This window comes from Lissotriton helveticus, chromosome 12 (assembly GCF_964261635.1).
Source record: "Lissotriton helveticus chromosome 12, aLisHel1.1, whole genome shotgun sequence".
Classification (NCBI taxonomy): domain Eukaryota; kingdom Metazoa; phylum Chordata; class Amphibia; order Caudata; family Salamandridae; genus Lissotriton; species Lissotriton helveticus.
Window position 1 is genome coordinate 829,294,645 of NC_136073.1, and position 25,065 is coordinate 829,319,709.

A 25,065-nucleotide genomic window follows, 5' to 3' on the forward strand; every position below is an offset into this window, starting at 1 on the left:
TGTAACAAATGATGGACGGAAAGCTGAAAGATTCAAACATTCTCCCCCAGTCAAGAGATCTGGGTTAAATCCATCGTTATTTTGCCCACTACGACACCCCAGTTTGGACCCAGCCATGTGCAAATAAGTCTGGACCCTGTGCCTCATGGGACAATCCAGACCGAACTGCCAAGCCAGGTCCTCCCTGGACTGGAAACAAGCATCCTGGGACCGGTTTCCGGGTAGGTCACCCTTCCTCAGCCAGGCTAGCTTGAATCCAGTAGCACAGTGAGCAAGGGACCCACGTCTGGGCATACCCATCCCACTTATGGTGAAAAGTGTAACTGCAGCAAATGATGGATTGAATGCTGAATGATTCAAACACTCTCCCCCAGTCAAGAGATCTGGGTTAAATCCATCGTTCTTTTGCCCACTATGCCACCCCAGTTTGGACCAAGCCATATTGACTGACGAGGGCTGAAAACCCCAAAATGGTCCTAGGATGCTTGTCTCCAGTCCAGCAAGGACCTGGCCAGGCAGTTCGGGGAGGACTGTTCCCATTGGGCGCAGGGTCAAGACTGATTTGCATATGGCTGGGTCCAAACTGGAATGGCATGGTGAGCAAAAAAACGATGGATTTAGGCCCAGATCTCTGTACTGGGGTGAATGTATCACATTGTTCTGCATTCTGTCCATCAATTGTTCTTTTTGCATTTGTCACCCTGAGTGGGATGGGTATGCCCAGAAGTGGGTCCCGTGCTCTCCATGCCACTGGAGTCAAGTTATCCTGGCTGATGATGGCTGAAAGCCCAAAACCGGTCCTAGGATGCTTGCCTCCAATCCAGGGAGGACCTGGCTGGGCAGTTCGGGCTGGACTGTTCCTATTGGGCGCATGGTCAAGACTGATTTGCATATGGCTGGGTTCAAACTCGAATGGCATGGTGAGCAAAAAAACGATGGATTTAGGCCCAGATCTCTGTACTGGGGTGAATGTATGACATTGTTCTGCATTCTGTCCATCAATTGCTCTTTTTGGATTTACCAACACAGTGTAAGGAAGTGCTCTGCTGGCATCTTGGCTTGGCCTTTTATGGTTGGGTAGGTTTGCCCCTTCCTCAAAATAAAAATGCGGCCAGTTGTTCTGGTTTTGGGATTCTGGATGCAACAGACACTGGTCAACACACATGAATTTTTGCAAAATCAAGGCATACCTTTTAATGTGTCAATTCTGCCTCTGTTCTAAAAATCATCCACAAATGGTTCACACACCTCCAAAAAACGTTTCTATGATTTCTTATGGGAATTATTCAATATATCCAGATGGCAACTCAAGGAATAAATGGGTAAAATCATCAATTATCGTAATTCTAGTGACTGCGCATTAAAATGGGAGGTGCAGTCTGTGAGAGTTTAGTGTACACAAGACTTTGCCATAGTTTTTCTTTCAATGTGCTTCTCAGCCCCCAACCTTCTTTACACTCGATTGCAGAGATCTTAACCTGATTCAGTTTCGCAGTGCTTAATTTGTAAATATACTGCACCTTGGCTTCACATTGCCACTGCGACCGCTACCAATGATAGTAACAGAACAACTACCAACCATCACACTCTTACAACTGTGAGAATTCGAACTATTCCAGGCTCTCAAAGCCATTGGGAGGCAGCTAATAATCATTTTGAATGTATATTGAATTAATACTTGACTGTTGTTGTGGTCATCTCAGACAGCACCACCTTGTGGCAGACTGTCACAAGCGCTGGTGTTGAAATTCAAGTTACGGTACCGAGCACCAGAAAACAGCGGTCCAAATTAAGCACTGCAGTTTCAGCAAGTTGATCCAGTCCGTTACAGTTTCCCAGACATTATCATATTAAAATGTTTGCTTTTCTCATGCAAAGGACAGGTCTGGAAGTACAAGGATGCAGATAAAAATCCAATGGGCCAGCTAATGTATCAACTGCTGTAAAATGAGACCAAATACTTCTGCTTTTTCCATAATAAAGAATGGTCTAAACGGGATATGACAGTCTTTATTACATTGATGACAAGGTATTTTAGTAAAGTAAGGGGTCTACCTCTTCTATGGGTAACACACAAATTAACATGAAGTTATGCGATAGTAGCATCTGTCATTTATGTCACTTAGTAAAATCAAATAATTACGCTCTATCGAAACCCACATTATTATCATATATCAATATTTGCATCTTGTCTGGAATTTAAGAAAAGATTTTAGAAACAATGGCACATCTTTGAAATATCTATTGCTTATGAAACATTACCACTGTAGTACACATTTTTAGCAAAGAAATAATCTGATCCATGAATAATGGGGTTACAAATGGGGCAAAGTTATTTTGTACTATGTTTGTTGGTTTTCCAATAAGAATGGAGAAAAATTGTTTTGCCTCTCACTCAGGTTAAACATTCACTTATTTAAAATGGAGCAAAATACATTTGTCTTCCTCCTTCTTAGGAAAAATGCAGGTAAAATAGAAAACTCAGTGCCTGCTTTAGGTTTGGAGGACAGGGTGTTGCAAACATAATGGAGTATCTTGCAAACATCCGTAGTCAGATGGATGGACCTTAAGTATTCCGGTGGCGTAGCCCCATCGGCTCTGTTGATGGAATAGTTTGTCTGAAGGCCTGACGTAGCGGCAATCATCTACTGAAAGATATGACACCGCAAGTCCTAACTTCAGTGGACAGTGTAAATTCTTTTTTATCCGGTCTGTGTCAGCCCCCCCAAAAAAGAAGTTTGTTTTTTAAAAACTTAATTTTTTAAAAACTTTAGCGGATTGCCATCAAAACCAATGGGGGCCACTCACTAAGGGGCCGATTTCGATTTCGTCCGGAAGGGCTCCGAACCATGTTCCCCGGATTGCGGACGACAGGCTCGGAGAGCCTGTCCGCAGTCCGGAAATCCTTCAGTACTCCCCCAGTTGCCTCTGTGCGACCGAGGGAGTACGATGGCAGCTTTTCACTGCCTTTTCGTGTCGGTCTGTCCGGCACGAAAAGGTAGTCGGAAGCTGTCTCTGGGGGCCCCCCAACAGGGCCCCTATGGGTGTGAGGTCACCGATGGCGGCCTGGGGGCACCTATGGTGCCCCTCCGTTGATCCCTGTACCCGGTGGCAGGCACCTTGGGGTGCCGGCCACAGGGTGCAGGGATGAACTGCACCCCTGCTTTCAGCAATGCAAGCATGCTTTCCGACCGGAAAGCATGCTTGCAGGGTTCGGTTGCATCGTACTACCAGGGCTGTAACTGAAGACAGCAGGCCGGTCGGTTACAGCTCCTGCCCGATGTCGGATGGACTTAGGTCCTTCCGACATCGGAATAGCTCCATAAATGTTTAGTGCAGTGAAAGCCACCTGGACCACTGGGTTAGAGGTCATTTCTAAATATGGGGGGCAGTTGTCTGTCAGGGAGGCGGTGGTCATGTCCTCCGCTACACTAACGGACTGTACACAGCCCGCCAAACTCTAGATCTGTCCAATAGTCCGCCTCTTTTTTGTGTTTTGGTGCTTTAACCTTACTTAATATGGACTTGCAAATTACTCAAGGGAGATCATTTACTTCATCTTTTGCACTAATGCTAGCTTTACGTGGGAGTGCATGAACTATACGCACCTCAACCGTTGCTTAGTGGAAATACTGAAATAAAACATTGATTGGAAAAGTAACAAAAACAGCATTTTTGACTGTTTGTTATTTAATGTTTTAGGATCTAATTCCGAGTTTGGTTGAATCGATACTCAGTAACAAACGTGACCATATCCTCTCTGCTGTATTATGAGTGCTATGGAATAATACTGGGAGGATATCCGGGCTACTCGTCATGTTTGTGAAGGAATATCCAACCCACTAAACTCCTAATCAGTCCCTTACTCTGGTACTATAGGTGGAGTTATTCCACATAAAAAAAGCTCAAATAATATTTCCTACTTTAAATGAACTAAGGAATTAATAATCAGAGACATGGCTTTACTTTGAATATGTCTAGGTATTTAACTAGGTAGTCAAAAGGTATTACTGCACTAAACGTTTCAAGAAAAAGTAAACCTTATAAGCACAGCGGGAAAAAAAATTGAAAGGGGGCAGGGGGTGACGAGAATGAAATATTGAGCTAAGCGGGTGTGTTTCAGTCCAAAAAAGCATGTCAGTGTTTTTCTTTCTCAATGTTCACAGGGACTCTTCAACTTTGGGCAAATTTTAACTAACCTTCATTGGCAAAGCTCAAAGCAGTACTGATACTCACCATACATAGGATTTTTTCCCAACTGCAGTAATTTAACGCCATGTATAGGTGGCGTCCTATTTCTATTCATCCCTCAAGTTATGGAAGCCCCAGCTCTGCTAAAGGCACATGGTCTCAGGTAGCCAATCAAGTTATTCCAACTGTCAAGTAATTTCCCCCAAAATATATTTAGATTTGAAATGGATTAAATGGGCTCAACAACTACATTGTCTATTAAATCATAGGTCAAGTTTCTCCAATTCAGGATATTTGCTGGATACAAGGGTCTGGATGAATATATGAGCCCTTGGACTTCATCTCTTGACAAAACATAATCCCACATGGAGACTTCATATATTTCACCAACATATTGGTCTTCAGAGGGTAGCTTAGTCCTCCTCATCCCAAGCTTAATGCTTGGATTCCCCTGAATGACGTATCCTTTGCTCAAGCCTTTCCTTGGTAGATGCTGCCGGTCCACCCAGAGCCGCGCGGTTCCATTTGCAGAGCCCCAGCTGAAGCACAGATTCACATACTGGTTTATGATAGCTGGCGGGGAGAATTCTGCCCACTCGTCTCCCACAATCAGGATGTATGACTTGGAGTTGCTTTTCAAAACAGTGATCTCAGAGTTATAAGGTGGATCAGATTTGAACTCAAATAGGTTGTAACCCTTTGATGTGTCTGTGAAGGTACTTATACATAGTGTGAAACTGTGCAGTGCTTCCTCCTTCAGCGGCTTCAGGACCACGTGGGATCGACCAGTATCCTTTCGGAAAACAAAGGCATCTCCGTGCATGTCTGGAAGAAAATAATTAGACAGTTACTATCAGGCAGGCAATGCTCTACTGTATTACACAATTCTTGCTTTCTATAGTGCATTGGTTTAGCTAAAAAGGGTAGGGATACTTGTGATAGCAGGCAAGGACAGCGAATCACTGATTGGTCAACATTACATCGTACTTCACTATCCACAATCCAGGAACCACTAGTGTGCTGGGGAATTCCATTTATGAAGCTCGGGCTCCGCACCGAACGATCTAGGTGCCTTGTGAATCCCGAATTCTACCTGGCTACAAAGTATCTGTTATATTGCAATAATTCAATGAGATTTGCTACATGATTTGTAACAAATGTTTGTTAACATTGGAACATACCAGTACACCCTTGAATAACCAGTTGTTGATTACAAATGCAAAAAAAACAAAGGTTGTGGAGTAAAAATGGACGTCAAAGGAAAGAAACAAGTGCATCATTAGATCCAAGAAATTCTAAAGGTTACCTGGGCTGGATCTTCATATATGCAGGCAGCTAAAAACAGTAGTTTTGGTTGCATCCGGCAGGAGGACTAGATGAATAAAGCAGGGTTGGTTGAGCAAGGAAGGGGGTCTGGGAAAGAAAGTAGTAGATTTGACAGAATAACATTGGAGGATTGGATGCATCTGGTCAATTTAGCCAGGTAGATTGCATCCAACTCACTTGTTTTTACTGTTGCCTGGTTTTCCACCATTAAACTTTTTTGGGAATAAACCGAGGCATCTTTTAAAATCTCACTTTTTCTTTCACCATCACACACATCACTGAAAAAACAGCTCCGCTGTAATCAGGCGTTGTAGCACACAACAGAGAGGCACTCGGGCTCTCTGGTGGGGACCCAATGATGAAGCATGTCACCAACTAGGTTGATGAGTGAGGGTTCTTTTTAACAAGAGTGTTTCATCGTGTTGCCTTCCCTCTCCCTACCTTTTGGCTTCACTCTTTTGTTGTTTTTTCTTGATTATCTACTCAAGCCAGAGAAGTAGATTGAATGAATGGTTTGAGTATGGCGGTAGGTTTGGAAGAATATCACAAAAGATTTGGGTGGGTAAAGCAGGATGTTTCGCTGAATGAAGCAGGAGGCCAGGCTAATAAATAGGATATTTTACTAAATAAGGCATGAGGTTTGGCTTCATGAAGCAAAGTATATGTCTAAATAACGCAAGTTTGACTAAATGAAGCCGTGGGTTTGGCTGATTAAAGCAAGAGGTTTGGCTGGTTTGGCAGACAAAAGACAAATAGATATTGCTGATGAAAGCATAAGGATTGTCTTATTAATGCAGTAGGATTGGCTGTTAAAATAAGGCTTCAGGTGAACAACGCAAGAAAGTTCCCACAATGATACTGGATCTTCGGTGAATCGAATTTTCTGAATAATGTGATAGGTTTGACAAAATGAATTAAAATCTTGGGCTGAATGAATCACACCAGTTTTGCTTCAATATAGAAGGTGTTTTGATATATTTAAAAAGGAGGCCTGATTTAATAAATCGTGGGGTGTGTGACTAAATAAAGTGGAGGATTTGACTAATTAAAGCAGGAAGCTGAAATTCATAACCTAGATGATTGACTGCATTTATTTTTCTACTTTCTTGCAAGAACTGAGAATTTTCATAAGAAAGTTTGTACATGGTATCAGAACCACATAAGATTATAAACGGATAAAGAGTTTTTATGGTGGGAGGTTAAAATCTTGTTGGCAAGTCTAGACTAAATACTAAATATAACAATAAATAATTGTAGGAAGCTGGCCCTGTATATACTATACCAAAGTAAGGTATGGTGTGCACAGAGTCCAGTAGAACCACAACTAGGCAGAGGTAAAAGTAGATAATACCTTAATCTCTATTTGTGGTAGTGTGGGCGAGCAGTAAGGCTTTCTCAGAGGGTAGTGTTAAGCATTTAGGGCCCGATGTAGGTGGCCCTTTACCGATCGGAATCGGCCGAAAATACCGATTTTCGGCCGTTTCCGATCGGTAAAGGGCTATCGAGATGTAGGGGCACATTTTCGGTAATTTTACCGATTCGTTATCATTTCCGAATCGGTAAAGTTACCTAATCGGTAATATTTACCGATTCAGTAATGATAACGATTCGGTAGAACTACCGAAAATGCAATGTAGGTAGCCAATGTTCCATCAGCACATGGCCTACAGAATCGGTATTTTACCATGGAATACAAATCCATGGTAAAAAACCGATTCCTGTGTACATGCACATCTGTGCATGTACACATGTGCCATGTGACAGACAGACGTGCCCTTAGGGCATGTCTGTGTGCCACATTGCACACATGCCCGTTTTGGGGGTGCTAGAGGGTGTCAAAGTGACACCCCCTGCACCCTTGTGAATTCTTTAATTACCGATTCGGTAAATACCGAATCGGTAATGCCTAATCATTCCTATGGGCTTCAAAGCCCATAGGAATGAATGGGCATTACCGATTCGGTATTTACCGAATCGGTAATTAAAGAATTGTTAAGGATTCGGTAACGAATCCAGATGTTGGGACCTACATCCCATTTACCGATTTTGGAATACCGATTCGGTAGGATTCGGTATTTCAAAATCGGTAAATGGGATTTACCTACATCGGGCCCTTATTGTACACACTCAGGCAAGTAATGATTTCACACACTCAAAGACTGAACTCTGACACATTTGTAAGTATAAAAATATTATTTAGTTGTATTTTATTTTCTAGAACCAAGCCAGGCCTGGTACAGGTGAGTGTAATTGTACTTTGCAAGAATAATGCATTCAGTTAAATACAGTTTGAATGCAGTTAAATGCAATGGGATTGGTTACAGGTAAGTCGTTTGTTTGTAAAGCAGTTTGAATTACTTTGTACGTTACTTTTCAGATTACTTTGTGTGTTACTTTTCGGATTACTTTTTAAGTTACTTTCTCTACTCAATGTGATATGCCTAGATATCACACTGGGACATTTCCTAGAGGAAAGGTAAGTAAATCAGTTTTTGTGCATTTGCAGTTTCTTAGGGCTTCATACAAACCAACTCCACACAATTTAACAAGAAAGCAGTTAAATGCAGTCCTATAGGAGAAAACAATGTTATTGACTTAACGGCAAGTACTTAGTTGTTGGTTTTCTGGGGTTAGAACCAGGGTTCCCCCAGGGTCGATATGCACTCTCAAAGCGCCCTCAGCTACACTAGGGCGGCCGGGTGCAGAGTGCTGAGGCACAGTGTTATCCAGTAGGGGATAGGGGGCCTCCGTTGGTGGCTGCTCGCGAGCAGGCCACAAGGTTGTGGGAGCAAATCTCCTGGTGTTAGGCTCAGAGCAAAGTGGGATCCGATTTAGCATACAAAGTGCACCCACAGCCGCGCAAGGGCGGCCGGGTGCAGGGTGCTGGTTTGGCGTTGGGTGCCCTGTTGATTTTGATGGGCATTCTCCGGTTGCAACAATGATTGCAGGCTCGGGGACAAAGAACTTCTGTAGGTGACCACCAATTGGTGAGGTAAGGTGGGATCAATTGGGATGCTGGGACACTGTTGCTTGGGCCACCCAAGGCCGTGGGACGTCGGGTGCAGGGGTGTCTTTAGTCATTGTGTTTTCCTTACCAGCTCCGGTCGCAGTCGGGTGGACCCTCCAGAAAGGGGCTGCAGGCATCAATTGGAGACTTAAGGCAGGTCAGGGATCACCAGATCCCAGGTCATGATTGACAGGGGACCTCCTCGTGGTGTTGGGTCCCGGGAGCTCACGGGAGACAAAGTCTGGTTTGGGAAGGTAGGGCAGGTCCTGCGGGTTCTTGGGGGCTGCTGGCTGCAGGACACTCCAGGATTTCGCTGGAGCAGGCTGAGGTCGGAACAGGCCAGTAGGGCTGGGGCCAAGGCAGTTGGTGTCCTCCTCTTCTTCTTTAGCACAGCTCTTAGGTCCTTCTTCGTCTTGTTTATTCTGAGGAGGTGAGGTTCAGGGTTGCCCCTAAATACTAAATTTAGTGGCGTTGCAGTAGGTATAGGTCGGGAACAATGAGTCCCTTCCTGGGGGTGGGTACACCCCCTATTATGCCCCTCTCCAGTGGGAGGGGACATAAGCCTCACTCTGGTTGGCTGGGTCCCCATCTGCAAGATGGCGGAGACTGAGAGTTGTGCTTCACCTCGCCTCTTCCACCTGAGGGGTGGGGTTGGCAAAGGTGGATAAAACTCTCCTCCTAACTTGGTTTTCCTGCTGATTCTCCCACCCAAAGTGGGGGTCAGAGCTGGTGGGGGCTATTTGCTGGGAGCAGCAAATGGCTGAGGTAACTCCCAAAGGCGGCAAGACGGTGAAGCTTCCCCTTCGTGGACTCTGCCCATCCTGGGGGAGGAGGATTGGCACCACGTCCCAGGATGTGCTTTGTTTCAGGACCCCGAGAGCGGCAGGCTCTCGACCCAGGGGTCTAGAAACATGTCTGGTGGTGGCAACAGATGAGCAGCCACTCAGCCTGGACACTAGAAATAGGTTGTTTTTCAGGGGGCATCTCTAAGATGCCCTCTGAGTGCATTTTTCATTGAATCCCACACTGGCATCAGAGTGGGTTTAATGTGCTGAGAAGTTTAATACCAAACTTCCAAGTTTTCAGTAATACCACTAGGGTGCTGCGGAGTTCATAATGACAAACTCCCAGCACCATATACTCTTAATGGCATTACTGCACTTGCAATGTCTAAGAATTGACTTAGACACGGTAGGGGTAGAGGGCTCATGCACCTGTACCCTGACCTCTGGTATAGTGCACCCTGCCAGAGGGGTGACTGATCTATGCCAGTGCAGTGGTTTGTGGGCATGGCACACAGAGACGTGTGCCATGTCGACTCTTCACTTTGTTCTGCACCACAACACACTGCCTGCAATGTCAGTGTGTGTGTATGTAAAGGTACAGGACTTCTGAGGGTGACACAATAAGTGCTGCAGCCCTTAGAGGTCTTCCCTGGTCACAGTGCCCTTGCTACCTATGGTACCATTTCCAAGGGACTTACATGTGGCCAGAGTTGCCAATTGGGTTTTGCAACAGTACAGTTTAGGGAAAGAACATAGGCACTGGGTACCTGGCAGGAAACCAGATCATACTCGATCAACATACATCAACATTAGGCAAAAAGTGGGGGGCAACCATGCAAAAAGGGGCACTTTCCTACAATAATATAAAAACATATCTTCATTAATTTATGTTACGGGGTATGAGTGTACGGATGATTGAACAAGGACTAATTAATTCGTTTTTGAAGCTGAATTTTTAAGAGACTTTAAGGGGCTGATTACGATGTCGTTAGGAAAGGCTCCTGGATGTGATTCGGTATTTCAGAATCCGATTCGGAACCCTTGTTTCCGCCTGATTCGTACAGATTTCCCATCGACCGATTACCATGTCCGGAAACTGAACAGGCAGCCCAAATCGATTCCGAAAGGTATTGGGTCAGTCCGAGTCTTTTGGAGCCAAATCGTGCAGCTCTATGTGCACCGTTTCCGGACGAGTAATTATGATGACTGATTTGGACAACCGATTCAATTCAGTTTGCCCAAGATGAACAGGCTTTCAGAATCGGTCTTTGAGGGACCATTGCGGGCCCCCCTTCACCCAGAGGCATCCGAATGTAGCCCGTGGGGGTGCTAAAGCGACCCCCTCTTCCCAACCATGCACAATGTGGCAGGCACCAATGGGTGCCCACCACAGGGTGCAAGGTTTTCCCCAACCCCCCCCTTTTTCCAATGGGAGCCTGTGTTCTCGTTAGTAATACAGCCTCCCATTGAAGTTAATGCGATTTCGGCCAAACGATGTTGGGAAGCATCGTAATCAGTCGTCCGGTCTAGCAGGACCCGATTCGTTCGGAGATGAGTTAGGAACAGATTTGCTCGGTACAACTTCCTAACGACATAGTAATCGGCCCCTAAGTTGAAGAGAATAAGTTGGAGAGTTGGTGGATTGTAAACTGTGCTAGAACTAGACATGGGGAAGACAGAATGGATATTAAATAGATTAGAAAATTGGATACAAAAATAAAACTATCTCTCTACTTGCATCCTATGTACAAAACCCTGATGGAGTAGAAATCTAGGTGTATGGAGGTCTTGAGAAGTGAGACCTGAGGCAGGCAGATCCCATGATTGGCTTAGGGCAAACTCATGACTATGGGCCCCATGAGATGACAGTCTGCGGCACTGTAGGTAATCAAAGCTGGAGGATCTTCTCACTCAAGATGGTGGGTGCTTGCTTAATTAACAACAGGTATGTGCGGAGCAATGATAGCTGTCATGGAACTCGGGTGCCTGGATGTCAAAAACACTATCTATAGCAGACCAGGGTTTTATATTAGAAAGCAGGTAGACTAATGTGTGTTCTTTTTCACAATGTGTATCGCAACAGCTTAGAAATACCTCCCTGTAACTCGAGGACCGGTCATTTGCTTTAAAATGGTACGCGGCATCGATCAAACAGACTATCGAGGGCAGAATACCAAAAATAGAATATCGAGGACAGAATAAAATCAAACAGAATATCGAGGGCAGAATATCAAAAATAGAATATCGAGGACAGAATATCAAAAATAGAATATCGAGGACAGGATATTAAAAATAGTCTATTGAGGACAGAATATCAAAAATAGAATATCGAGGACAGAATATCAAAAAAAGTATATCGAGGACAGAATACCAACAATAAAACCAAACTCCACATATAGGTACCTACGGTGTCCATATATCCTCAAGGTACATAGATGTGGAGTTAGGAATAATAAATCTATACTTTCCTTTATGCACTTACCTTTCAATATTGTGTCCCTCTAAATTCTGTCCTCGATATTAGTGTGCCACTATATTGTTGGTGTTGATATTCAGTAATACAATAGTCTTTTTCGCCCTGGGAGCCGTAATCAAAAATATATATCTTCACATAATATTTTAAAAATTGTTAGCATGTACTACTTACATTACTTAATGGATTCCAACTCAACCATAATTATAACAGTTTTATATTCAACAGTGTCCAGGTTGAGCATGGTGGAAATTTGTGCTTTGGGGGGTGGTTATGTGTGTGTGTGTTTATTTCTGGAAAGTTGAATTGTGGCATTGTGTGTGGGGGTTCTCTGAAACAGTTTTGTTTATCTGCAGCCTCTCTTGCTTTTTTTCTTACAATGCAATTTCCAGAATCTTCTGTAGGAGGAGAAAAGGGCTACCTGAGGGTGAAGGGCTAGGACTAGAACTGGGGTAGAATACATTCGCAATTGCCAACCCCACAGGGTGTCCTTCACCTGGGTATCTAATCACTTGTCTGGTAAATTAGTTAATGAGGATTACAGTATGGTAGGTGTTTTAGGGTTTTGAGTGCTAAGGTACTGGGGGAGTGAATAAGTAACCCTCCAAACCTGTAGTGTCTAGCCGACATGCAGAACATCTATAGGACCACATAGCGCTACTAGGACCAGAGACGGCCTGGATTGTCTTATGGTGTAGGTGCCGACCGCATCCACACTGTGATAGAATTACACATGCCTTCTAGACCAATGGCTGGTTGGAGCGGTTGGTTCTACAGACAATGGTTAATTTGGACCATTGGTTGCCGGAGCTCAGCACCAGCACTTAAGTGTCAACATCAGCACTTATGACAGGCGTTGATGTTTGTCCAATTGAGAGATGATATCATTAGTTGTTTATTTATTCAACATATATTTAAAACTATCTATACCTGCCACCCAATCCATTCATATAGCTTTGGGGCCCTGGAATAGTCTGAATTATCACTCTTGTAGGAATATGACTGTGAGTCGTTTTGTTGGTACTGTCATTGGCAGCGCTGGTAGGGGTAATGTGTGCTGCAGGCTGTAGTGGCCTATCTGACTAAGGCTCTGGCAATTATTATTTTTTTTTACACAGTGAGCAATGCCTACAGGGTCTGTTTCAGATTATTTCAGGCTGACAAATGCAAAAAGAACAATTGAAGGACAGAATGCTGAGCAATGTCATACATTCACCCCAGTACAGAGATCTGGGCCTAAATCCATGTTTTTTTGCTCCCTATGCCATTCCAGTTTAAACCCAGGCGTATGCAAATCAGTCTTGACCCTGTGCCCAATGGGAACAGTCCAGCCCGAACTGCCAGGCCTTGTCCTCCCTGGACTGGAAACAAGCATCCTAGGACCGGTTTAGGGGTTTCACCCCTCTTCAGCCAGGCTAGCTTGAATCCAGTGGCATGGAGAGCACAGGAACACTAATAGGTGCCAGGGTACAGCAATGGGTTGGTGCCACACCTTCCATTTTACCACCTGGTTTACTGGGTATAGAGCGTGGGAAATGGACTACTAGCTGGAATCTCATCAGGGCACCAGTACCATAGGCAACGATGAAAGTAGTTGGGTGGAATTGAACTAGAATGTGTACCGGATTACTGCGTGTGAGACAGCAGCCCATGAGCAGTATTATAAGACCAAAGAGGGTTGTAGTTTGAAGAACAGGGGCGATGATAAGGATGTTCCTGGGGCAAAGTAGATGCCATGGATATGGGAAAATAACGTGAGAAGATAGTACGGATTGTTGTAAATTGACCAAGATCACTGCAGCATTGAGCTGAAGCCATATTGTTTCTGGCAGCCATCTGGACTGACCATGTGCTCCTTCCATCTTCGCTGTTGCCTACCCTTGTGCTTTGCTCAAGAACTGGCTATACTTAGCCCCTGCTACATTACACATGCTCAGAAAAAGTCTGTAGCTGCCCATGCACCTGCCCTAGCCTGTTACTGTCAGGCTGTTTTAACTAATGTCAGTAACTCATTACCCCTCCTTCTTTGTTGACTGTGCATTCTCTGTATGACCATCTATGTGTGTAACTCTTCCTATGTGTACTTGTACCATCTCTTTTTGAGCTCCTGTGTCGGTATAAAAGACCCACAGTTCTTCTACTCCTTGTGCTACCTCGTACACTGCTGAACGGTGCTGTATCTGTGTAGTTCCACCTTATGAGGTTTAATAAACTATTCTCTTGATATTTCAGCTTCTGTGCCAACTTCTAGTTATTGGTCTGAGGACTAGTGCGCAAAGAAGGGCGAAACCCTAGCACCGGTAGGCCTTGGTGAGGTCTACTTCTACAGGATGATCAAGAAACGTCTATTAGTGGACATATCAGGAGGAGGAGAAAAGATCTCAGACATAGTAAGAGATATAAGGCATGAAAATAAGAAGCTGCCAAAGAGGCACTTAGAAAGATAAAATGAAGGTCAGGGTCTTGTTGACAGAAAGGCCAAGCCCGCCTGCCACAGTGCCACACATCTAGGGTTAGATTTCGCATAACAGAATATTTTTTTGCAGGACCACAAGGCCGAAATTAATTACGCATATCACCTTATCTTAGTAAACAAATTTACAGTTCCCTTACTCTCTCTATGCTTCTGCGCATATGGGGAGTGGGGGTGGTAGGTCGGGGAGGTGGGCTGCAGGGTCTGGCTGAACTGGCCACACCCCTTTGCTAAATGCAGCCAATCAGTAGCATTCTTTGCAGAAACCCTACAAATTCCTTTGAGAACATCTTGCTTGCCTTATCTGAAGGACTCTGCTGCCCTAAGGACTCACAAAGGATCTACCCACTGTAGCAGGTCTGGCGCTCCAGTTCCATGTTGCGATCATTATGGACAGGACAGTAAAGGGATGGACTAGCCTCAGATAATATTCACATCCACAGCCTTCTCCCTAGGTGACTTTGAGACAATTGGCAGCCTAGGTTCATACAGTCTGTCCCCCAACAGTAAGAATCCGGGACTTGTCCTGTAGCTTAGCGCGGGTCTCTGCTATCGCCTTATGCGGCTCTCACCTCAATCAGGCAGATTTCAGGATCCATTCCTTGCCTCTTTTTTGGGGACTTGTCCCTGGTGTCTGAGGCAGAATTCCTCTATTGTGACGCTGAATTGCTGAATGCCTGGTCAAGCCACCACTCTGCCCCCTTCACCATCCATGCCAGCCATGGTCTTACTGGGACAGAAAATAGGCCCGGGCACCAAAATCAAACTGGCCCTCATTAGTGAGTCAGATGGCTAAAAAAGTGGCCCATGTTTGCAAATTAGAGCCGTTTTGAACCTGTAAAGACACGCTGTGTAAGTGTTTTGCAAGGCATGGGCGACTGCATGCCTTTGAGCTCGCTGTACGCAAAGTTTCTTTTACTATCAAGGAAGTTAACAGTAAAATAGTGCTCAGCAGACCATTAAATAGGCCGGCAGCTGGCCAAAACATGGACCACATAGCACGCACTGACCTGCCAGACTAGCTCACCGGGTACTGCCTGCTTGCCCTGTTACCAGCTCAGATATTGAAAGTCCAGGAACTGCAACAGGCTGCAAAAAAAGATCTCCAAACAGAATGTGAATGAACAAATAGCTGAGACAGAGCAAACCTGACATGGAGGCCACATGCAGCTGCGAAGTGCTGATGCTCCTGGGCAGCAGTTCAGCGTAAGGTAAGGCATGCCTTAGCTCTCTCATTGCACCATGCAAGTGACTTGGACAATCACAGTGTCAAATGGTCTGTACATTTAGGACACCTTCACCCAGTGCTTAGAAGGCCATCTTAGGCCACAGAATCTGCATACTGGCAAATCAAACTCCTACTGCAAACTACAAGTCCCAGAATGCAATGTGATGTCGAGTTGAAGGTCATAACTGACATGCACATATGCCGAGGCACACCCAAATATCAGTCCAAACTGTAAAGCAGGGCGTGTCCCATATAGTAACATACACTGGCAGCCAACACGTGTTTCGTCCAGCAGACTTTTTTCAAGGCTATGACGCATAGGCCGAAAACCCCAACACCCCAAAGCACAGCGTACCGGATGGCGGGTATGAGAACAACAGTTCTGAATGTCTACAAATAGACGTTGTAGTGTAACTCAGTAATCCGTTCCTTCCCTATTTTTGTTTACCAGAATCGCATATCATTACGTAAGGTCCAAGATCACCAATCTTTCTGAAGCATGCAGAGTCTAAGGGCCTGTAGAGAAGGGGACAGTGCACGCATTGTTATTGGACAGGTGATGGAGTCACGTGACCTTCAGGGATCAGTGCCTGCCGGGGAGCCCTGATGTGATCAGACGTCACAATGTAGTCGATCTGTTCTGCTGGGGGTCCTTGCTGTCAAGACAATCATTTGACTTGTGGTCCCTGTTTATGGTCTTGGGGACATTTTTGCTACAGTTGGATTACATGTCTCTGCTTGGGTCAACGACAAAGTCTGTGATTAGTGTCACTCAAAGTGTCACACATGAGACCTGGAAATGTCACGCATTGGCACAATGCACATATGACACAAAACCTTGGCAGCCCTGTGGAGGGCTGTGGGGGAGAGAGTGAGGATTAAAGGGGTTAAGAAAAAGTGCTACATAAAGATCTAGAGACTGGGGAAATAGCAGATGTTACTGGGACTATATTAGAAACCTCAGGTGAAGAGGTCAGAGATTGTAAGGGCCTCTGATCAATGGGAAGAAGCAGTTAGGAATTAAGAAGCCATCATGGTGGGGAGAGGCCAGTTACTTAGGGTGAGAGGAGTAGTGGTGGGGGTAGGGAGAGGTATACACCATTACTGAGGGCAGGCTACAGAAGCAGGACAGGCCATGAGGGCAGTGTCTGGAATGATGCAAGCTTGCATAGGTGGGGAAAGAAGAGGCAAAGAGGCCAGGGATCACAGCAGTATTATGAAGAAAGCACAGGCCTGCTTCGTATGTTTCATCCATAAAAGTTTAATATTTTAATACATCAGTGGAAGTATCTCAGTGTGCTTTGACTGTGTGTCAGGAGACTCTAGCCATAGCTGGTTGAAGCATGGCGGCGGAGGCAGCCGCTGTGGTCACTCTGGTCATCTTCGATGGGTCCAGTTTGCTGGCTTGTGATACCAGAGATTGGAGGACAAGATTAATTCTGTATGGCTTTTGGGGTACAAAAGTTTTTGCGTAAAAAAGTTTTTGCAGGAAAATTTGCCTGCTGAAAATTGATTCAAAAATGTATTATGCGGCATGACCTGTTTTTGTAGGATTATTCACCTGCTTATATATGCTCTACCCCAATTTTTCTTCCAGCTTCCTCACTGTGCTTACCCTGCCACCCAGAATCTTACCCAGCCTGGACTGGAACAACATACTCCAGTTCTGCACTGTTGCGCTTGGTTTGATTCGACTACTTGTAATTACATTCATCAGCATAAATTGCTAATACTCACTGTTAGAAATGGGGGTCTCTAGTTGGTAGAGGTAGGTACAAAAGGGGCCATTTCCAACACTCACAAGTACATGTTTCTATTATGTGCCATCCATTATTTAATATTTTAATTGTAGAATATGTAACAGACGATTGCTTAGTGTCCTACTGTATGTGTAATTTCTCAGAGACCATTCTTGCACGACCCTCACCTAATCGTGAGAGCTGTGAAGTAGATCCCGCCATATCATGCGTAGGACCAACCAACTCAAAAGAGATCTTTCCCACTTGATTCACTACTTGACTGGAATGCATAGAGCAAACAACCCAAAGCTGGACCAATCTCATAGGGTAATACAAAAGACAGAATTAGGCCTGAAATGGATAACAACACCAAGGATGTGTGTTGTAATCTGCTTAGCTTTGCTTCAGTGTTAGCCTTCTAGATTGTTTATGAATTCTATCTGTGATGCTTGTCTGTATTCTATGCTGTGGCAGTTAGAGCTTTGGCCAGATAGGTGACAGACCTGTTTTCTTCTGTGCTGCATTAAACCTGCTTATTACCTTCTACCTACGTGTAAGATCTCCATTCTTACTTACTACATTTGGCGACTTGGCTTGTGGATGCTTCTGGCCATTTTTTTGATATCCAGGAATTGCAGTGGAGTTGAATTATACAGAAGAACAGTACTCTGTTTCCCAGTGAACCCTACGTGACAAGCGGTGAGAGAAAATGACGTTCCCTTACTTCCGACGTCGAGCAGTGCCGAGAAAAACGAAGCGGAACTACTAATTTTAGTGTTTTCTCTATCGGCATTGCCGTTGTTTCAATCTACTGACGTCACCTCTCTGCGTCGTCTTAGCAACTGCTTAGCGGTGAGTTAGACTTCCTTTTGTTACCACAGCAACTCACAAGCTATTGCATTTGACGCACGGCATTCTTCTTGTCACCTAGCAACTAGTAACCTGGCAACTAGTTAACAAGATACGTCACTAGCGTAAAGTCAAACGTGTGACATTTGACGCCAGTGTGAAAGGCCAAACGCGTGACGTTTGACGCGGGTGTGACGCCTGACGCTGTCGGCCATCTTTCGGAAAGCACATCGGCTTTCGATGGTCTCGTAAAATACCGCGTCAGTATTTTTTATTTAATGTGCATTTTCTCTTGCTTCATCGGCCATTCATCGGACTTCTCCTCTCATTATACTTGCTTCACTGGATCAACAGTAAGCGCGTATTTCTTTTTGCGCTATTTCTTTTAAAGTTGTTTACAACAAGTTGGTAACTTTGCTATTGGAATTAACTTATTTTAATGACTTATTCAAAACAACTTGTACTGTGACAGTTGCGACAGTTGTGCTTATTTTGAACATTTATTCAACACTTTGCTCAAACCACTTTACAATTTTATTTTGTGGTTCTTTATTTACATATAAGTGTACTGATAATGGCACAGCCAGTCAATGTTGCTCTTCCTCCTCAATTCCTTAGCGAGCCTGGAAACCCATCCACTTCTTGGGAAGATTGGATTGCTATGTTTAACAATTATATAGAGGCATTAGATGGAGATGATTTTTCGCCTAAAAGGAAAAAGGCTCTTCTCATGACAACTTTGGGGAAGGAGGGAAACGTATATTTAAATTTTCGCCACAAGTTTTACCCTCTGGTTCATCCTCACCTCTGGACGAGTTTAAAAAAGCGGTTACAAGGTTGGAGACGAGATTTGGAAAAGAAGAAAATTTAGTCCTACAGAGATACAAATTTTATAAGAACAAACAACTTGAAGATGAGAGTATAGATGATTTTGTTGCACGCTTGCGTGAATTGTCTGTTAAGTGTAACTTTGGACAAATGGCAGATGAGCTCATTAGGGATCAACTTATAGTACAAGCTAATAATCGTAAAATACAAGAGCGTTTATGGGCAGCTAAAAACCCTACTGTGAAAGTAGCGATGGAATTAGCCAAAATAGTTGAAGAGAGTGAAAAATGCATGAAGGAACTTCAGAAGAGTGGTTTGGAAACAAAAGTTGCTGAAGTTTCACACAAAGTGGTTAATAGTGATAACAGTGACAGTAAAGCGGCTGCTATTGCTATTGTGAGAAAAAAAGGTTATGTTCTTCAAAAGAAAAATGTTTCTCATCAACCCTCTAATAGGCCTCATCCCAAAATGTGTTCAAGGTGTGGTAGTTATTCACATTCATCTGAAGCAAAGTTTTGTTTTGCGAATAACAAGGAATGCTTACGGTGTGGTAAGCTAGGTCATTTTGCCAAGATGTGCAAAAACAAGTCTAATTCAAGAGTAACTGTAGTGGATGAGTTTGGTGAGCTAAAGCGAGATGTAAACAAAATTCTTGTTTTGTGTGATTCAGTATGTTCCTGTATTGAGAAAAGAGAGCGAATTCCAAAAGCTGATTTTATGATTGATGACAAGTGTATCAATCTAATGGTGGACACTGGTTCAAAGTGGACCATCATTCCTGCGTCTTTATTAAAAGTTGTGTGGGGTAACAAGTGTCTCCATGATTGCGACATCTTTCCTTTAGGTTACCAGGGAGAGAAAATTAACCTTCTTGGTTACTTTGACGGGAAGATTGTTTTCAAAGACAGATTCACTTGGGGTAAAGTGTATGTATCTGTAGATGGCCCTGCCATTTTGGGACGTTCTCATCAATATGACTTACACATTGTGGTAAATCCAAGGGCTGAGGAACCTGTTATGATTCTAGACAATCTCACTGTTGATGATATTCTCACCAGGTATAACAATGTTTTTAGAGAACAATTAGGTGAATTGCAGGGGTACTCTCATAGAATTGTGTTGAAAGAGGGCAGTATTCCTGTTCAACACAAAGCTCGACGGGTGCCTTTTGCTTTGCGTAATGAAGTAAAATCTGTTCTGGAGGAAATGTTGCAAGGGGGGATTATAGAGCCTGTGGAAGCGTCTCTATGGATTTCCCCTGTTGTGATTTCTCAGAAACCTGACAACAAAATTAGGTTCTGTGTGGATTTGCGCTCATTGAATAAGTGTGTAGTGGCTGACGTGTTTCCGTTGCCTAATATTGGGGAATTGATTTCCACTCTCAAAGGAGCTAAATTTTTCAGTAAGTTAGATCTGAAACATGCATATCACCAGATTCGTCTTGAAGAAGCTTCTAAACACCTGACAGCCTTTGTTACTGGAGAAGGGACTTTTCAATTCACTCGTTTACCCTTTGGGCTAATTTCTGCTGCAAGTGTTTTCCAGCGCATGGTTACTGAGGTGTTTACGTGTTTAGATAAAGTAATATACTTTCAGGACGATATCCTGATTTTTGGTGATTCGTTAGAGGAGCACAATAGTGTTTTACAAAATGTTTTGCGCAGAGTGTCTGCAGCTGGTCTCACTTTGAGGAGAGAGAAATGTGCGTTCTTGGTCAAAGAGGTGGAATACTTAGGCTTTTCCTTGTCTGCTGAAGGCGTTAGGCCAAAGAAATACCTGTTGGAAGCCATTGAATTAGCTCCTCCTCCAGCTGATAAGGAGCAACTCAGATCGTTCATAGGGTTAATCGAGTTCTATGCTAAGTTTGTTAGGGATTTCTCAACCAAAACTGCTCCTATGAGATGTTTGTTAAAAAAGGGAGTCAAGTTTTCGTGGTCTGGTGAGCAGGATTCTTGCTTTAATGAGATCAAAGCCGAACTCAAATCTGCCAATGTACTTACTCCGTTTGATACCAGTCGTTCTTCCATTATGATGGTGGATGCGAGTGGGATTGGTCTGGGTGCTGTTCTTCTTCAAAAACATGGTGGGGTGGAAAAAACCATTGCTTTTGCATCCAGACCATTGACTGCATCCGAATTAAAATACTCTGTAATAGAACGAGAGGCACTTGCGGCTGCTTGGGGTGCAAGTTACTTTAGGACTTACTTGTGGGGTTCTAGATTTGTTCTTCGTATCGATCACAAGCCCCTGCTTAATGTTTTAGCCCCTGGGGGTACTGGGAAGGGCTCACCCAGGTTGGCCAGATTAGCTTCTCGTCTACAGGATTATCAATTTGATGTGGAGTTTGTACATGGTTGGAAGAACATCCAGGCTGACTGCTTATCTCGTCTTCCTGTACAGTCTATCAAAATACAAAACTCTTTAGATGTTGTGCCAGATGATGCTGCTGTTGCTTCCTTACAAGATGTCTTGTTCTTGGGGGAAGGTTCCTTTTCTGCTGAGGAGTGGTCAAAAGGCATGGAGGAGGATTCTGTTTTAAAAGCAGTGGTGGATCTTGTTGTCAAAGGGTCGAGAAGAGAGAGTACCGTTGAGCCTCCAGTTAGGCCCTTTCTTAGAGTATTGAATGAATTATCTCTGTCTGGTGAGAATGTTTTGATGAGGGGTGATCGTTTTATTCCTCCTAGTTCTCTGAGGAGTAAGATTCTTGATATGGCTCACGAGGGTCATTTGGGGCAGACCCTCACCCAAAGACGTGTGAAAGAAAATTTCTGGTGGCCCTTGATAGATTCCGATGCTGTGGATTGTGTAATTAAGTGTAGTTTTTGTAAAGAAGGTGATAAACGCCTTAAGGTTGTAGGCTCTCGTTCTATTGGTAGCATTTCCTTTAAGGATCTACCTGGGCACAGTATCTGCCTTGATTTCATTGGTCCAATGAATGAGTTACCTTCTAATCAGCGTTTTGCTGTTGTCGTAATTGATTGCTTTTCTAAATGGTTGACTGTTCATTTTATGAGGGAGATTACTACTGACTCCACTATTGCTTTTCTAAAGAGTGTCTTTATTGATGAGGGTTTTCCCTCAGTGCTGATTACTGACAACGGTACTCAATTGACGTCTGCCAAAATGACTTCTTTTGTTCGTGAGTGTGGTATTGAGCATCATCGTACCTGTCTGTACAATCCCGAAAGTAATGGTTTGTGTGAGAGGGTAAACCGTTTGGTGAAAGGTGTGATTCAGATGTTTGTTGCGAGTGGATGCTTCTCAAGTGAGCGTGTTCAGGAACCTGTATGGGCCTATCGCTCAACTCCTCACAAACATGGAGAAAAGTCTCCTTTTGAGTTGATGCGTGGTCGTCCTCCTGTTTCGAAGCTGACTCCTTCTTGGTTGAGAAGTTTTGATAAACCTTCTCCACCTGGCTTGACTTCTTCACCAATCTCAGTTGGTGATCTTGTCAAGGTTAAGCCTGGCCGTTGTTCTAAAGGCCTTACTAAGTTTAGAGGTCCTTTTTCCGTTAGGAAGGTTTTTTCTCACTTTGTCCTTCTTGACAATGGTGAAAAATGGAATTACAGGAGGGTGGCACTCTACCAAAAACGTGGAACTGTTTCTAAGGAGGATTCTTCAAATGTGTGTGATAAGAACTGCAATGGCTATATGTTATCTTTTCATAATAACTCTAATGTTTCTTCTCCGTCTGCTGTACGGGGGGAGGTGGGTAGTGGTGATGCTTCTACTTCATTGTGTGATGATGCTGGTTCTACCCTTGCTGCCAGTTCTACTGTTGATTCTATTCCTGTTCGCTTAGCTCCCTTAGGTATCGGTCTGAGGAGTCCACGTTCCCGCCATCCTCCAGCTTACTTGGAAGATTACATTCATTGATGGTTCTTTTGTTCTTTAATTTCTTTTGTTTTCTATTAATTTCTTTTGTTATCTAAGGGGGGGGGAGATATGTTGTAATCTGCTTAGCTTTGCTTCAGTGTTAGCCTTCTAGATTGTTTATGAATTCTATCTGTGATGCTTGTCTGTATTCTATGCTGTGGCAGTTAGAGCTTTGGCCAGATAGGTGACAGACCTGTTTTCTTCTGTGCTGCATTAAACCTGCTTATTACCTTCTACCTACGTGTAAGATCTCCATTCTTACTTACTACAATGTGTAACAAGAGCATTTACGCCTACAATGGGTATATACCATAAAATTTGCTGGAATAGAGTTTTGGAGAAGTTAGAAAACACATAGAAGTAGAGTGTCTTTTCATCTTGAGAGTCATTTCCTGCACCCTGACTGACTATTCCAGTGCTGCTTACCTTTCAGGGCAGGTAGTTTTCAGTCATATCTATTGACCTGTGTAGACATGAAAGAAAGACTATTGGTCACATTGAACATCAGGAATCAGCGGGTATCTGAGAAGATGTGAAAAGAGCACGCCTCTGTGCAGCGAGGACAGTCAGAAGTCGTAATATGCATCAGAGCATCCGTTTTTATTGTTTCACACTGGGTAGCATGACCACAATACTATGTGATCATGCACAAAAAAATAAAAGAAATGCAAATAAAATGTGTACAGTAATTTTCTCGTCTACCCAATACCCCACTGTACCTCTTTGTACAATAGTCCCATTGCTCCACATGAGGCTGAGAAGCACCAGGACACATTGGAAGTTGTTGTCCATGACTCACACCACCTATTAGAAAGAAATACAGAGTTATCAATCTATGAAACCTGATGTCCAGCAGACTGTTGTTTTCGTTGAAGTGGTGGCAAACATAGTGGTGGTTGCGCAGTGTGGATGAAGCAGGATTAGGGAAATCTCATTTGAATAGATGTCTTTCAGGCCTAATTTTGTCTGACAGATATCTTGTCAGCCTTATTAACAGTGCCATGTGATATAACACGTTTGATAACAAGCATTTACAATGCAACGGTCTCGCCTTTGCCAAAGTTAGAGCTATTGGCATTGTAAATGACAACATTTTTATTTATGTGTTGGTTTTGAAAACAGATAAATAAATGGCATTATCATTTACAAGGTCAATAGCTTAATCTCTCGCAAATGCAAGACCTATTGCATTTGCACCCACCCAAACACCCACAGAGAGCCCCCCACACACACAGAGCCCAACACACACACACACACACACACACACAGAGCCCCACACACACATAGAGCCAGCCACACACACACAACCCCCCACACACACAAAGCCCCACACACACAGCCCCACACACACGCACGCACACACACACTCACAGCCCCACACACACACAGAGAGCCCCCCACACACAGAGCCACACACACACACACACACAGAGCCCCCCCCCACACACACAGAGCCCCCCACACACACACAGAGCCCCCCCACACACACACAGAGCCCCCCTCCCACACACACACACACACACATAGAGCCCCCCCCACACACACAGAGCCCCCCCCACACACACAGAGCCCCCCCCCACACACACACAGAGCCCCCCCCCACACACACAGAGCCCCCCACACACACAGAGCCCCCCATACACACACACAGAGCTCCCCCCACACACACACAGAGCCCCACCCACACACACACACAGAGAGCCCCCCCCACACACAGAGAGCCCCCCCATACACACACACAGAGCTCCCCCCACACACATACAGAGCCCCACCCACACACACACAGAGCTCCCCACACACACACACAGAGAGCCCCAGACACAGCCCCCTCCACACACACACACAGCCCCCCCACACACACAGCCCCACATACACACACACACACAGCCCCACACACACACACACACATCCCCCCACACACACACACACACACAGAGCCCCACACACACAGAGCCACACACACACAGAGCCACACACACACACACAGAGCCACACACACACACACAGAACAACACACACAATTAGGAACGGGGGGCAGAAAAGCAAGCACAACGAGGCAACAGGGTGGTGGGGGATCAGAAAAGCAAGCACAGCGAGGAACGGGGTGGGGGGGCAGAGAAGCGAGCACAGCGAGGCACAGGGGGCTGGGGGGGCAGAAAAGCGAGCACAACGTGGAACAGGGGGGTGGGGGGGCAGAAAAGTGAGCACAACGAGGCAACAGGGGGTGGGGGCAGAAAAACGAGCACAACGAGGAACAGGGGGTGGGGGGCAGAAAAGCGAGCACAACGAG

General features: G+C 44.5%; 1 protein-coding gene across 1 annotated transcript in view; it reads right to left on the bottom strand.

The window, feature by feature from the left end:
- Positions 1 to 1,995: 1,995 nt before the first annotated feature.
- The window catches only part of LOC144798980 (mucosal pentraxin-like), a 32,829-nt gene continuing 9,759 nt past the window's right edge, over positions 1,996 to 25,065 (bottom strand). The window contains exons 2-3 of the mRNA XM_078670121.1: positions 23,495 to 23,579; positions 1,996 to 5,016 (exon numbers count right to left, since the gene is read on the bottom strand). Coding sequence (XP_078526247.1) covers positions 4,421 to 5,016; positions 23,495 to 23,567 — 669 coding nt within the window. The 5' untranslated portion in view covers positions 23,568 to 23,579 and the 3' untranslated portion in view covers positions 1,996 to 4,420. The remainder of the gene's footprint in view (positions 5,017 to 23,494; positions 23,580 to 25,065) is intronic.